The following is a 15,796-nucleotide window of genomic DNA, read 5'->3' on the forward strand; positions in this document are numbered from 1 at the left end:
TCACCTGGACGACGATGGCTTCTGGAAGCAATGCTTTAACTCCTGGGCTTGTCTTTTTGTCAACCCCCTCTTACTGACAGCAGCTAACTTCACCTCAGTGATTACCATGCTTAACGCCCATCGATAGCTTTAGCAATAATGTATAACTGGGGCATATCGCATTTCTTTTGCAGGTTCTTTTTATTATTATTATTATTATTATTATTGTTATTATTATTAGCGGATAAAATCTTGTCTATCTCATCCATCCCAGTGTTGTTAAGGGCCTCTCCCGGCAAACTGCGTCACCGAGTGGGCGCTGCAGGTATTCATCTGTCGATCTGCGTGTTGGAAAGTCTACCCGTGATGGCACGAATGACCTGGAAACCAAGGCGACTGAACTTTTAAGTCACCATGGAGCCGGAGTCTAAATCAGGCTCCGGGGACCATCAAGACCTGAGAAATTCGCCTGTAACCAAGTCTCAGTGTGAACCGGGCAAAAATGTGCGCGAGGCCATGGGTGATGGACCCGTCAGTCTTGTGGACTCTGTAGTGAGAGGTGGGAGTGACCCCAGCGCATATCCTTCCTCCAGTTATCAGAGGATTGTGCATCAGAGATTCATCAGGAGAAGTTTGTGGTTTTCAGACACAGATGAGCAGGCCTTTGAAGCACCTGAATGTAATAACAGGAGTAAGATCCTAAACATTAACCTGCGAACAATTGTGGACAGGTCAAGAGGGACCAGCTGTGGGATACAGGAGGGATCCAGCACTGAAAGTCAAGGTGGGCTTAAAGACAGTGCAACAGAGAGCGCCAGCGCCGATGAGGACAAGGAGAAAGGTGGAGACGCGCTAAATGTTACATGCAGTGATGGTGGTAAAGCTGCTGTCAAGGCAGCCAGTGAGGAGAATGAGGAGGAGGCAGAGATGAAGGCAGTCTCCACGTCTCCAGGGGGAAGGTTCCTTAAATTTGACATAGAGCTGGGGAGAGGTTCCTTCAAGACAGTCTACAAAGGCCTGGATACTGAGACCTGGGTGGAGGTGGCCTGGTGTGAGCTGCAGGTAAGGCAGTAAAATTGTCTCATCTCATTAACAAGATTTCTGTGACACCAATTCGTTGTGTATGCAGCAGTTACAGACAAGGCACAATTATCTTTTTCATATCTGTGAAAAAAAGGCTTATTTGTCACATTTTTAATCCATGAGATGGATACTGACCAGAGCTATCTAAAAGTATCTTCACATTTTTCCCTCTACGATAAATATATGCGTGATTAATATTAGTGGAAGAATGCCTGACTCCCACAGGAAGCCCTCTATCTTTTCTCCTCTGTGTTCTCACTCATCATGATAGTGTAATGGAGATGTCTTCAGGGAGCTGTCAATCAGGAGTATGCTGAGTTGCAAATTGGTCACCACTAAATTTTAAATGGTTTACACTGGAAGACTGATTGACAAGCAGTAGCTGTAGACATGACATGGACGAACATACCATCGCTGAAGTATGGCGATCGACAGTTTCGCAAATGCACAAGGGGAGTTCATTTTCTTGCGTTACATAGACACAAGGAAATCACAAGCTTAGACTGTGCAAAGGTATTAACTAATTATTTCCATCCTTCTGAGACTGCAACAAGGATTATTCTCTCTCCCTCTCCCAGGAGGCTTAAGGGGGACTATAGTTAGCATGACTGCCCCCCCCCCCAAAGTACAAAAACATGTCCTGTGATTTGTTATTTTTTCTTCCTATTTAGATAATTTTGTAAAGGATTTATTTTACATTGTGTGTGCTCAGACAGCCTTCATTTTCCATGGCAGTTTGGCCAGCTGATTGCATGATGACACTCAGCTCAATCATTGAAGTGGACAGTGCAGGAGATGCCGGTTCGCTCTCTCCCAGCAGTGTGTCTGCATATTATTAGTGGTGCTACTCCCTGCATCGCACCCTCTGTGTAACAGGAGGTGAGCAGACAGGAAGCAGCTGAACCTGCCCCATAGCCTGCTGGGAGCCTTGTGGCAGTCAGTGGCCTCAGTGAATACTTTGCCTAGGGTACTGAAAACATGCTGCGTCAGTACTGTGCAAGATGAAAGAATGCAAACCACTTCATCCACTGGCAGGAATTAAACCTGTTTTGTCTGACTTTAGCATTACAGCGCAGTGACACATAGCATCACATAAAAGGACTTTAAAGATAGCATGCCATTGTTGAGCATGCAAAGACACACTGAGACTCGAAGGCCTCATTTAGATGATGATATCATGCACGCTGACAGCAGGAAGCAGCCCCGAGCTTTCCTCAACTGGACAACACAAAGCTGTAGTTCAGTCCAGTAGATGGAGAATGTGGAAGAGGGATCTATGTACTCTTATTTTATTTTTCCCTAAAGACAGATTAAAACTCCCTCTAGTGGACAGTTGACAATGGATGTTAATCATGATTCAAGTGATCATGTAGTCATCTCATATATACTGTTGTAGCTTTGAGCTGAAGGTCTTCCATTAGGTACTGTTGGATAAACAAAATAACAGGCAGAACTCTTTCATGTGTTGTTAAACTGTCATAGCAGATGCAGTTTAGGTAATTATTATCCATTTATTTTCTTAATTGGCCATTTGAATCATTAAATGTCTTACAAAGGAGTTTCCTTGCCTCCTTAGTGATATCTGAAGAATTAATCTGCAGCCGTTTATTGATTAATGAGTCAGTTGAAGCTATTTATTGTGCATAATTACACATTCCCAAATGATTTTTACTCTGGAATTTTTGCTGTTGGTCACAGAATACAAAATATAAGACAATTAATTTCCTTCTCTGATGTTTTATAGATTAAGTGACTATAAAACAGAATTGGATTAATTGACATTTCAGATATCTTGTCCTGTCTAAATTCTAAGGTGTTTCATTTATTTTTTAAAGGGCCAAGCAAACATATTAAAAGTTACATTTGAGAAGCTTGAAGTTTTTGTGGAAAAGTTACTTGAACATTGTTTAATCTGTCATTCTGGATGTTTCAGTGTGTATTTACACTGCTATATTACACAATGTCTGAATTCAATTTTAAGTTTAGAGTTGCTGCATTGTGCAGTTAGACCAACAGCACACTTCTTAATTATGGGCATTTGTAATAATCTGCAGACTGTAGTACGGGAAATGAGATTCTTTACTCCTAAAGAAAGTAGAAGAAGGAGTAGCTTCAGTAGGCTTTATCCACATCCTCAATGTTATTGTCTGTCAAGCTGTAATCAGGATGAAATCACTGGAGAGATGAACTAAGAAGTGAGATCAATAGGATCGTAGTGTATATTGAGCCTAAAGGCAGACTTTTCAAGGTGGAGCTCTTTGAACCTGACTCGATCACCATAGTAATATGTATACTGCACATCTCACAGGTGGTGCATGCGAGCTGTTTTCTTCTTTGTGCACAGCAGCCAGTGCCAAAACTGATGTTATGATTGCTCTTGTGCAGGGTTCTTTGGTCTTGTTTTGGCTTACTATACAGCTTGCTTTAAAAAAAAAAAAATATATATATATATATATATATATATATAACCAAGATGGTCAGCACATACAGGCTGGAAGCACAATTGTACAGGCAGATCAGTCTCTTCCAGCATCTCTATGATACACCATTAAGTGGGATTGCTGGTACTTTCAGGAAGCTGAGTTATTTTGCAGAAAACCTCAACAGTTGTTTTTTAAAATGTTTTGAATTTATTCTATTCTGATTCCAGCTGTGATTTCTTTTTTTCTCTGAACAGCAACATGTGTCTGAAGACTGCAGTGAATCGTCTATATCAGCTGTAAAAGCGCATAAAATAGTTTCTCTTCTCGGTCTGTATTTGTTACTAAGCCTGTTTTATACTGCAGGTATTACAGCTAATAGAACACAGATAATAACATGTTTTATTCTGTTGGTATTTACAGAAAATCACAGAGTATATTCATTCTGTAAAATGAATAATTCAAAGTAGTCAAAGTAATTTCCAGGTATCTGTCACTGAAAGTGCAAATGTACTTCATGTGTTTCATGTTTAAATGTATGACGTTCTAATGAGCAGCTTTTATGTTAGAAGTAAACACCAGCAATGGGCATGCTCTGGATAAGATAAATATGATAGAAATTATAACTATGCCATTAATAAATTCTCTGCCAGCATTCTTGTCTTGCACCCTGTGATCGACAGACAACTTGCCCAGGGTATACCTTACCTTTTGCCCCATGGGATAGAACCCCCTGCAACCCTGAATTACATAAGTGGAAAAAAAATGAATGGATGGATTCCTCTCTTACCCTTTTAGTGGCACCAATCAATTTGTTCGCTTTGTGAGTGTCTTTTATGCGAGCACGTGGAAAACGTGGTTAAAGACAGTTTATAACCACCATTATATCCATTATCTTTCTAGCCTTTCTTGGTTTTTCCAAGCCATCCAATGCAAAGAGGGCTTAGCTGTGTTGAGCTTGCTTCCTACTATTACCCTGAGATAGCATGGTAAAAATCGCTGCACAGACTCAGAGCTCTCCTGCCCACAATCACACAAGATCTTTTTGGTCATATTCAACAAAATAATAAAGTGCAGGTTTCAGCAAGTCTTAAGCTTGCATCTGAAGTAGGTCAGAGTAAACAACATGGGGGTAAAATCTTACGTGTGGCATGTGTATGATGCCAGCTTTGCCGTTCCAAGCAAACTGTTGTGGAAAACAGGAGATACCCCCATGGAAGACAGAGAAACATGAGATATCACTCTTGATTTTCCACTGTATTCTCGCCTTCCCGTGGTCACATGGCTTTCCTCCCTAGAAATTTTAATCTGGTCTCGTGTTTGTTTTTGCTCTCTTCCTCCCTCGTCTCTCTCCCTTAGCCCTGCCCCTTCCCGTTCATGCCCATCTCCCCCACATCTCTGTTTCTGTGCCAGGCTGCTGGCATATCACAGATGGCCCTGGCTCATGCAAGGATGTTAATGTGAGAGAAGGATGCCTGTTTTCAGTCCTTTCATTGTTGAGAAGAAACAGATCATGTGATTCTTTTTACTTTGTCTTAATCTTTATTGCTCTCTGGAATTTTTCTAAACTTTGGAAACTTTTTCTTTCCACCACTTGTGGCTCAGTGTATTGATTTTTATCTCAGTGTTGAATGCTGTGTGCACACTTGCAGACAGTTTACTTCTGACCTTTTGCAGACTTCTCAGGTATTTGGCAGTGAGCTTATTTTGTAGATTAAATCTCTTTTTTCAGCTTGTGACTGCAGAGTTGGCAATGATGCCATGGCAGTGTTATCAGGCTGCCTGTCTTTGCTGAAGATTAGGGATTTCTTGAACCAAACAAACCCAGCAGCTTACTCACTAGATCTGTTTCTTCACTCCAAATGCTGGATTTCACTGTAATCATAGATTTAGATTGCACTCTCATCTGACAAGATGATACCATGCTTTCTCTCTGGATTAACATGTGTAATAACACATTTTCTCCTTGTCTGCACAGATGAAAAAAAGGTAAACAAAGTTGGAGATGCCCAAATGGGTCATTGTTTACAGCCCATCTGGCATTGAGAGGCCCTGGGCAGCATGGAGAGCCATTCACTGTGGCAGTGCCTTATCTGTTCCCCCATCTTTCATCACATCTGAATTCCCACGTCACCAAGTCAACTGAAAAGCAATGGCAAAGACAGATATGCCTACTGGTGTGACGTGTGGTATAGTTGCATGCTGCAGGTGTGATAGTTGTCTCTTGTACAGTCTTTTTGTTGTTGGTGTTGTTTTCATTTAAGTCATTTCCATTCATTTGAGAGCATCTGAATGTGTTTGCTGTATGGCTGAATCAGTGTGCTGGTCACTCTATGGTTCAAGTTGCAACATAATTGGATCTAGTAACCATCACTTATCATTATGAACGTAGCCTAGGCCTGAAGTGTATGTACTCTATTGATGAAATGGCTTTAGAAAGAATTGTAAATCCACAGCATGTCTTAACTGGTAAAATGATGCTTACCCAAAAACTCTCACCTTGTATGTTGGTTTATTCATGGTCTTTGTCCCACATCGTCTGAAAGGAAAAGCTGCAAAGGAATAAATAATTTTTTATCTTAATGTTTAGGAGGGATAATGGGGAGCACATACATACACAGACATACACAATGTTTTGAATGTTTTCAGTTAGATTAAAAAAATTGGGAAAACTTCTTTACTGTGATTTAAGCAAACATTTGGTTAAAGAGACAGTTGCAGTATTTTTAATATTTTTACTATAAAATGCTACATTATACACAGGTGGATACAATTAAGAAAACCAGAATCATATCAGTTATAATTCCTGTGAGATGTGATATTTTGTCAATTTAAAGCCTTAGGTTTGCGGTATTGTTCAGCACATTGCAGTTCAATATTGTGGTCCATACGTCTTTTTCTTTATTGATCTTATAAAATGTCCCACACTGAAACATGCACTGATGTTATAACTGTTCGAAGCAGACTCAAATTTGTTTATCAGGGAGCTGCAGAGCAATTTTCAACTGATTAATTAGTTAATTGACCAGTAATGGAAGCTACACATTAGGGTTTGCCTAAAACGGTCTATCAGTTACAGGGGTGGCTATCGGACCTCTTGTATGCAGCCTTGTTTTGACTTAAATGCCACATTGGCTAGACTTTTATTAAAGCTGACACACGTTGCTATGCTGCAGTCTTCACAGTTTTTATCTTGTGGTCTATATATATTGTATCTGACTTGCTGTGCTAGTACCTCCGCTGTAGTATTGCCTTAACATTTCGTACAGGGATTCTCTAAGCAGCTTTCAGAGCAGCACCTTACATTAGGACATTTAGCTAAATGGCCTTTGACCGCTCTCTTTCCTCCCCCCCAACAATAGAAAGTGTCACAACAGCTCATTAGGACTAGTAATCCCTTTTGGAATTCAAGAGGGTTATTTGTATGAACAAACCTGGAGCACCTCTGTATCCTGTTAAGGCCTCCTGCTTAGGCTTTGTGGTATGAAGACAAGGGTTACTTCACTCTAGTTGGCCTCTGCGTTACTAAGCTGTTTATGTAATGACTAAAAAACAAATGGGCTCACTGTAGCACTTCCATCTTAAGTTACTATTACTGTAAACTGCTATTAACATTTATGCTGGGAGCTTATTTCATTTATAAATCTTCAAATGTGCTGATAAACTGAATATGTGCTTGTTGTCTTTGCTATAAGAAGTTTCTAATTCTTTGATTAAACAATGTAGGAATCCTTCTTCCTGGTATTTTACTTGTTTAGTCTGGCTCAGGGTATTATGCCGAATAAAGGCTGTCTAAGTGGCTCTATGGCTCCAAACACTGCAGCAGATTCTAAAATTGTCAAACCAGGGAGTTTAGCCAGGCCACCCAGTTCAAATCAGGGCAGCTCTACTCGACAAATCATTGGTCTTGTCCTTATCTCAGTGCCAACCCTCATCATCAGTGGTCTGTACGATGCAGGACATGTGGAAGCCTGTCCACCCTCCGCACTCTCACTTTCTGGCTTGCACCGGTCCACACTGGCTACAGTAGGCTTTAGTCATTTACATGGACACTGAACACATTTGTGAATTTGTCTGAAGTTCAGAGCAGATGGGTAAAATTTGCCACCCGGTGTATCATAGCACTGCAGCTATTTGTAGCCACTCTGTCAGCTCCTCCATGGTTTTTACAATGGGTCTGAGTGACCGTGTTACCGTTAAGTATCAGTGTTTGGGGTAGGTGTATTGAAAGTGTCACCACCAGCTGTCGTACCTTGGGTTGGATTGGCTGGACACACAGGCTAATGCTGCTAAAAATGTTACCAGTTAAAGCAGATTAGAAATGAATAAAATAACATGACGTATTTTCTACTTGGCTTAAATCTAATAATAAATAATGTAATTATATCTATCTGTATATATACACAATTACATATGGAATATTTTGCCTTTTTTATTAAAGGGAAGGATTGTTAAAACAATATATGATTATTTGTGGCTCTCAGCCAGAATTCTGTGATGCAATATACTAAATATAAATAGACAATCCTCATTTACCACATGCAACTTTTAGTTAGTAAGTCTTTTTGGTTAAGCTATTCTTTCATTGCATCTGATTTAGAACTCCTAAACTTTTATTAATATAAATATATATATATGTATATGTGTGTGTGTGTATGTGTATATGTATATATGTGTGTATATATATATATATATATTTATATATATATATATATATATATATATATATATATATATATATATATATAAATTATATATATATATATATATATATTTATATATGTGTATATATATATAAATATTATAAATATATATATATATATATAATCTGATTTCGTGCAACTGGAGAGGGGCACATTAACCACTTGTGAATTTTGAAAGTTCTGTATATAAAATTTTATATTAAGCCAGGTATTTAAAATTTACTGCAAACTTCTATGTCCATTGCTTTAAAAAAAATATAGACTTTTGCAACCGGATGATTCTTTTTGTTAAACCATCTGTTTCTAGTGATCTCAACTTTGTTAAATTGTAAAATAGGCATCACTTTCAAGACTGTCGTAATGAAGAATATACCCCAATGTTTATGTGTATTTGATTTCTTAGACATTGGTAATGTTGAAAATCATTCAACTATTTTCATACACAACTGTTGGTCTCTTGAGTAGATAAGTGAGTATTAGTAAAATGTTTTTCTTTGTGTCCAAAAAAACCACTTCCTTTTCAGCCTATGCGTTTTCACAGAAAAAAGCTTTATAGGAGGTTTCTATGCTTTAATCTGCTTTGGCTAACTGCTGGTCACAATCAGCTAGTCACACTCATACACATAAACATCCAAGCAACAATCACAAGTGCTCTTAATATGATCAGCACCCAATTAATTTATTTCATTTAGTATCTTATGTTCTGTTTTTCTTCTGTTCTCAGTGTGTCTGTGATGCTTTTATTTTGCATAGTTTCTGCTTGTCTCTCCCCTTCTGTTTTCTTAGCTCACACTTTTGATGCCCAAACAGCAAAGTAATCATTTGGGCATAGTCTGATTGTTGTTTTCTGCCACAGTATCGGAGTGGCTTCTCATCTTGAATGTTGTTCTGCCTCTTTGACTCCTCCCTCCCAAGGCTAGGTGAAGCATACATTTGTCTCTTTCAGAATGCTTTTCAGATATTTCACCAGCCTTTTCTTATTCAAAATATTATACTGGGCCACCCTGAATGCCGGGTATGCCATTTTACTCTGCCTGGGTTTACCATGGTTGTATGGCAGGTGTATAACAATGAATACAGGGATAATGGTAGCTGGCACAGCTGCCGGTCAAAGCCTCCTGCAGTCATGACTGATGGGACACAATTCAGCTGCGGGCAGTCTGCTGGCTCATGGCTCACCCTGCACCAGCTTTTGTTACAGCATCGGAAGCACTGCAGTAGTCATCTGTTATTAAGGATGGGTGGAAAGGGTTTCCAAGTAAATTATCATACCGCCTCAGCCTGGCAACCAGGGTTTGTTTCCCTTGAGTCCAAACATTTTTTGTTGAAATGTCTGCATGAACTGAATAAGATGTGGCAGTAAGGAGGTAGTTCTGTAGCTATGGTTAAAGGAATATGACCTGTATTGATTGTTAATGCGTCACATTATCATTGTGAGTGAGACTGAACCTGAGCTTTTCAATGCGGCATATAAATTCTATACTAAGGCCTATTTGCTGTGGGATTTCTGCATATTGGGGTATGCATGCTAGTCAAGTTTTACTGGATTTTACAAATAACTTATATTCATGTAAAATATTTCTTAATCTTCATTTATTGACAAAAACATGTGACAGTAAATATGAGTTCTGCTGTCCTTTTTTATATTACAATTTGTTGACAAGTTGTTTGAATACAAATCCCAATAACACTGTGGCTATGGAGTCCCAGTGTTGCTAATCTGCTCCTTGTTAACTAAGGATCAAGATGAGGCCAAGTTAATTAGGTAAAGCAGAAATAGTAATTAGGAACGCTAAGTTGTAGTGGCAAAGAAACAGCCAGACAATTTGTAATTTGGCTGGCATAATCAGGACTAATGCATAAATCTGTTTCTCTCATAATACATTTAGCCTCTAGAATGCAGATCTCACTGGTTCAGTAAGTTCAGATATTTGTATATTAGGTAAGAACTTGTAGACTTTGTCTCATTGGGGGAAACTGTGACAAACTAAAATAGACGAATTGGTGTCTATAAAAAATTACAGTCATAAGATTTCTTCAGACAGAACGAAGCTGTGTGTGAACTACATTTGTCAGCAGCCGCTCATTAGCCACTCAGTCCATGTGCCACTTCACAACCTTAGCATTGTTCTATGCTTTCAGATGGATTGTGAATTGAATCTTTTATCAGAGATGGGGGATTAATTTTTCATGTAGTGAGATCTGGGATCATGTAAAATGGTACAACTGGAGTCATACCTGATGCTAGTACATATTGTAATTTTGGGTAGCATTCGTTGCATCGGTGTAATTTAAATCCAGACGAAGGGAATGTTCATGTCATGATCCACAAAAAAATGTAAGTATGTCTGATTATGTCAGTAGCCTTCAGGGAGAAGGCTAAAGCCCTTTATATACAATCAGTAAGCTCCTTTCATTAGGAAGTGTAACTCTTACAGCTTTGTTATAATTATCCTTAAATCCTCAGGTAAAGTAGCTGGACTGATGGCAATCCCTTCACAATAGGAGTATGCTATTCCTACTTAATGTGACATTAGGTCAAGAATATGATTTTGACACTGCATTTATATACTATGATAAGCTTGCAGAGTTCCTGGATCTAATATTTTAATCCATTACTTGATTCTTCCAACACCAAAAAACCCAGTGGTTTGCTTTCTCATTCTGATATTCTGTGTCGCTGTATGAGCTAGCCGAGCTGTGGAATTAACAGAGGTGAGCATACAGATACAGTGGATGGCAGCATTGTAGAGAACAGGTTTAAAGATTCCTTCCTGATAATGTCACTATCTATTTTTCTGCCCTTGCTGCCTGCTGTAGCTTTCAGTTTGTGTGTTTGACCTCACTCAAGCAGTTACCTGCTCTGCTATGAAGCACAGGTGTGATAAGATTACATGCACATACATGCACACAAACAATAAATGGTCTGTTTGTAGTGCAGCAAATGTACCGTAATGAGTCACACTTGTTAAAGACCTCACAGTAGCTATGAGGAAATTGATTTTCAAAGTGACATTCTTCCATTCTCTCAGTGCGCAAAAGCATATAAGTGCACATAACTCTCGACGCAGTGAACCACGCCTCTCAGCCTGCATGTGGCTTCTGAATTATGCAGAAACCCCAGTGTCTGCTAAGAGGGAAAGACAAGTGAGGGTGCAAATGTAGGGGGTGATGCGGGGAGTGTGACTGGAGCTTGGGGAACACTCTGAATTGGGGCTTATTTGAAAAAAGCAGCAGGTTTCCTGAAAGATGAGATCAAGAAAGCAAGGGAGCAGTAAAAGAAGTAATCTGGGGAGAGGAGGGGGGAATTGCCTAAAGGAAAGAAAGCTGCAGCACTCAAGCTTTAAGCAGTCTTCCTCATTCCTCTTTGTTGCTCTTTTTTAGACCTATGTTTCAGGTAAGCTTCAGACCATGTGGTGCTCCTGTGCAACAAACAGCACATGGGGATAACCCAGCCCAACTTAGCCAGCCCAAGCCTTTCATTGCTCAGCTTGCTTCAGTAGAAAGAGTTCTCTGCAGAACTGAATTATTCATGGGACTTCAGAAGAGTGCAGTGAAAATCCCCACACCCCTCACCACCACCATCACCACCATACACACTTACACAAAAAAACCTGACATGCCACATTCTTATACATGCAAGCCTTATCCATCACATCAATCCACTCCTCAACACATTGAATCACAATGTTGTTAATTTTTCTGGTTATTCATGCTCATTTTCTAATTGCAGTTTCATCTAAGAAGGAAGTTGACTTTGGGTGAATAATTGAATAGATTAAATCCCGCTAGGTTGTTTTCACTGCATTCCACCATCAGTGTCGTCGGTTTCTGTGATGGGTGGGGTCTTGCTGCTAGACACAGCTCACTGTGTGTATGTGTGTTATATAAGTCGTTGATGTAGTGGCAGTAAAAAAAAAGAAGACAAGAAAAAAAATCACAGGAAAGAAACCACAACCTTGCACTAGATACAGCATGGTGCTGCCAGACTAGGAACTGAGAAATGGTGAGAGAGTAGCTACAGAAGATGCTTTTTGTGTTTGTGGGGGATCTCGGGGATGAAAAAGGGAGTGGTCGGGGTGCAGAAAAGGAGATAGATTGCAGATGTGGGGGGAGGGGACTAAGAGGGTGAGAGAGTGAGAAAGCGAGTGAAAGATGGCAGAGATCGATGACACATAACCTTTAGCCATAGCATTTTGAGGGTGTGACGATGTTAATGCCTTGGTTCATTCTCCCAGGACCGGCTGTGCTTTGTCACCCCTCTTTCTCTTTACACGTCCTCAGTGTTCCTGGACAAATCAAAGCTAGCAAGTAAGAGGTCACATCTGATCATATTACATCTAAAAATGTATTTGCAAACAAAAGATTTCGCAGAATGTTCTTACTGATTGAAAAAGACACTCATCTGAATGTTCCCACACACGTACACTTGTGACAGTCATCGGCTTTGACGCACATATGGTCTAATTAGAGATGTGTATATGTCTCAGAGACTGACACTAACCTCCACCTCAACTACTCCGTATTTCCCACTATCAAAAGCATACTAGAAGCATGAATTTAAAATGTGGAGGAATGATGGGATGCTCTTCCATCTGGTAGTTTTTGTGAAGCAAATATGTTTTACAGTTATTTTAGGGGCTTGATAGTCATCATTTCTTCATCTGTTGTTTCCTCTAGGATCGTAAGCTTTCTAAAATGGAACGTCAGCGCTTTAAAGAGGAAGCAGAAATGTTGAAAGGCCTCCAGCATCCCAACATTGTCCGTTTCTACGACTTCTGGGAGTCACCGCTTAAAGGAAAGAAGTGCATTGTTTTAGTAACAGAGCTCATGACGTCAGGAACGCTAAAAACGTGAGTATGGATGTAGGCAGTTGTTTTTAATTTGCTGCTCATTTAATTATGGTCTAATAGGTTTCCCTTTCCTTCATGCAGCTATCTAAAGCGTTTCAAGGTAATGAAGCCCAAAGTGTTAAGGAGCTGGTGTAGACAGATCCTTAAAGGCCTCCACTTTCTCCACACCAGGACGCCTCCCATCATCCACAGAGATCTTAAATGTGACAACATCTTTATTACTGGACCTACAGGTTCAGTAAAGATAGGGGATTTAGGTCTGGCAACACTCAAGGCAGCTTCTTTTGCTAAGAGTGTCATAGGTAGGAGACTTTTAACATGTGACTTGACAGATTTGTGGTTTTTACAGTAAGAAGTATTAGTCATTTGTCAACTGGGCTCTCTTGTTCTCTCCATCTGCTCCTGCAGGCACTCCAGAGTTCATGGCCCCAGAGATGTATGAGGAACACTATGACGAGGCTGTGGATGTCTATGCCTTTGGCATGTGTATGCTAGAAATGGCCACCTCTGAATATCCCTATTCTGAGTGTCAGAATGCTGCTCAAATCTACCGCAAAGTTACCAGTGTGAGTCATGCTGTGCAATTATTTTTTTTTTTTTAATTCTTGCATTTATTTTGGATGCCTGACTGTGAAGGAGAGGGAGAGGGGCAGAGAGGGCTTATAGCATGCAACAAAGATCTTCAGCTGGAATCAAACCAGGGATGCTACAGTTATGCAGTACACTGGAACTGGTCACACAGCATGGTGTTTTACATTTACATTAATATGTTTCCACCAAAATCACCTGTTCATGGAAAACATACTTTGGTCAAAATTTCTCAGAGCTCTAATTATGCATACAAATTGAACTTCTAAATATTTAATGTTAAATTAAGATTAAGGTAATGGCTTGTCGAAAATGGGCTTACACTCAGGGATTTTAACAGAAACCTAGAGATCTGTCCAGTATTTAAACATTAATGAATGAATGTTAAGTAGCCCTAATAGAAATATGATGAACCATAATGACAATATGCTTGGAATAAAAGATGATATACAGGCAAAAAGAGGCTGAACTAATTGCTCATCAACTGTCACCAGTATTAAATGCAAAACCTTTAAGGTGATAAATGCACTGTTTATTAAAATTAAGAAGTTGATAGTTTCATATACTAAGACTTTTCCATATATTCATTTACCAAGTTTTCTCTGTAAAACTTGGTTTCTAAAATGTTCAGCAAGAAAGTGACTTCTTTAATGTATTAATAATTCAGTGTCATGCTTTGTGAACATGGCATAGCAAGGTTGGGATGTTTATTTTGCCATTTCAGATAATAAGTCCAGAGAATTTCTCAGAGTACAAAATCAGCACCATTTTCAGGTAGATGATTCCTCAGTGTTGAATTTCTTGGTTGAAGAGTCTAATCAGCCATATGGTGTCACTCAGGGGGTCCAAGTTTCTTTTGTTTTCTGGATGAAGCCTAAAGGCTGTATTTCTGTACATCTTCCTTTGCTAGCAAAGCATAGTGCTTTGAATACTGATTGTTTTGTTTTTTCACTTTTAAAACTTGGCAGGGTTGGACCTGAAAAAAAAAATAGACTCTTTCACCTGTTAGTAGCTGTTAAAGAAATCTCTCAACCTATATTAATGGTTAGGGAGCATCAGTGCAGCTCTCTATAGTTGCTATTTTTTGCATTGTATTCATATGAATGTGCCTTCCACAGTGGGATGTTAATAGAAGGCTGATCAAAGAGAAACCCTAATAGCATTATACATTGTGTGTACTCCCTGAAGAGATACAACATCCAGCTGAATAATTGGTGGAATATTAATCCAGATATATGCATATACTTTACATCTAGTTTATTTTGATGCAGAAACTTTATTTTCTCCAATTAATTATATCACACGTTTTATATAGTCTGGCTGCACAATTAAAAAAATAACTGGGTAGATTATACCTGTAAGAAACTAAATAGAAGTGTTATGTTAAGAAAAGACAGAATTCATCCATTTTTAGAAGAACTGCTCAAAATCTATTGGGCATCAAATCTATTGTTAAACCACACCAGCTGTGACAACTCAGGACCCTCTGCACAGTCAAAACAGCCGAATTTAGACCAACTGACTGTAATAGTAGTTTACAAAACAACATCTGGCTGCTCTAACATGTGTAAATTGGAACTTTGAAAGCCTTTGTATGAGAACGAGTTGGTTTTTGTGCTTTGAGCTGTACTTTTAAGAAATTTACTATGCTGCCGGAGTTTTTGTGAGGCTTCCTTTGGATGTTTTTATGCTTTGTGGAACCTGACATGAATTCAAACTGACCACTGCTGTGGTACTTTCGGCTCTCTTTTCAGAGAGCGAGTGTGTGATACTTAGAAGATAAGATTTGGGTGGAGCATCACAAAAAAGAAATTTCCATTCATGTGTTCATTTTTTTTCTCTTTTGTTATGTTTTCTCATCAACATGACATCCTTTCATGACATATCCACAATGTTTTGCTTATATTTCCCTTTGCTCAGGGAGTAAAGCCAGCCAGCTACAACAAGGTCATGGATCCTGAAATCAAGGAGATCATTGGAGAGTGCATCTGCCAAAAGAAAGAGGAACGGTGAGTGACTGTGCCCGGCGATGTCCAGCGTCCAGCCAACAGGGCCCACAAGGTGCCCTCTCGTCTTTCATGCCTTGTCTCACCTCCCCCGTTTCATTGCTGTGGCACTGACAGCTGGGCTCTCAGCAGCACTGCAGTTTCTATCCATATCTGCGGGGTGT

The 15,796-nt window shown here is 39.5% G+C and overlaps 1 protein-coding gene across 7 annotated transcripts in view; it reads left to right on the plus strand.

Annotated features, from left to right (window-relative positions):
* The window catches only part of LOC102299315 (serine/threonine-protein kinase WNK2), a 40,766-nt gene that overhangs the window by 773 nt on the left and 24,197 nt on the right, over nt 1-15,796 (plus strand). For all 7 annotated transcript variants that reach the window (XM_042227286.1, XM_005938952.3, XM_005938955.3 and 4 more), the window contains exons 2-6: nt 254-1,041; nt 12,866-13,038; nt 13,120-13,340; nt 13,447-13,604; nt 15,547-15,635. In XM_042227286.1, the coding sequence (XP_042083220.1) occupies nt 394-1,041; nt 12,866-13,038; nt 13,120-13,340; nt 13,447-13,604; nt 15,547-15,635 (1,289 nt within the window). In that variant the 5' untranslated portion in view covers nt 254-393. The remainder of the gene's footprint in view (nt 1-253; nt 1,042-12,865; nt 13,039-13,119; nt 13,341-13,446; nt 13,605-15,546; nt 15,636-15,796) is intronic.

This window comes from Haplochromis burtoni, unplaced genomic scaffold, assembly GCF_018398535.1.
Source record: "Haplochromis burtoni strain Fernald_Lab_line unplaced genomic scaffold, NCSU_Asbu1 Contig_252, whole genome shotgun sequence".
Classification (NCBI taxonomy): domain Eukaryota; kingdom Metazoa; phylum Chordata; class Actinopteri; order Cichliformes; family Cichlidae; genus Haplochromis; species Haplochromis burtoni.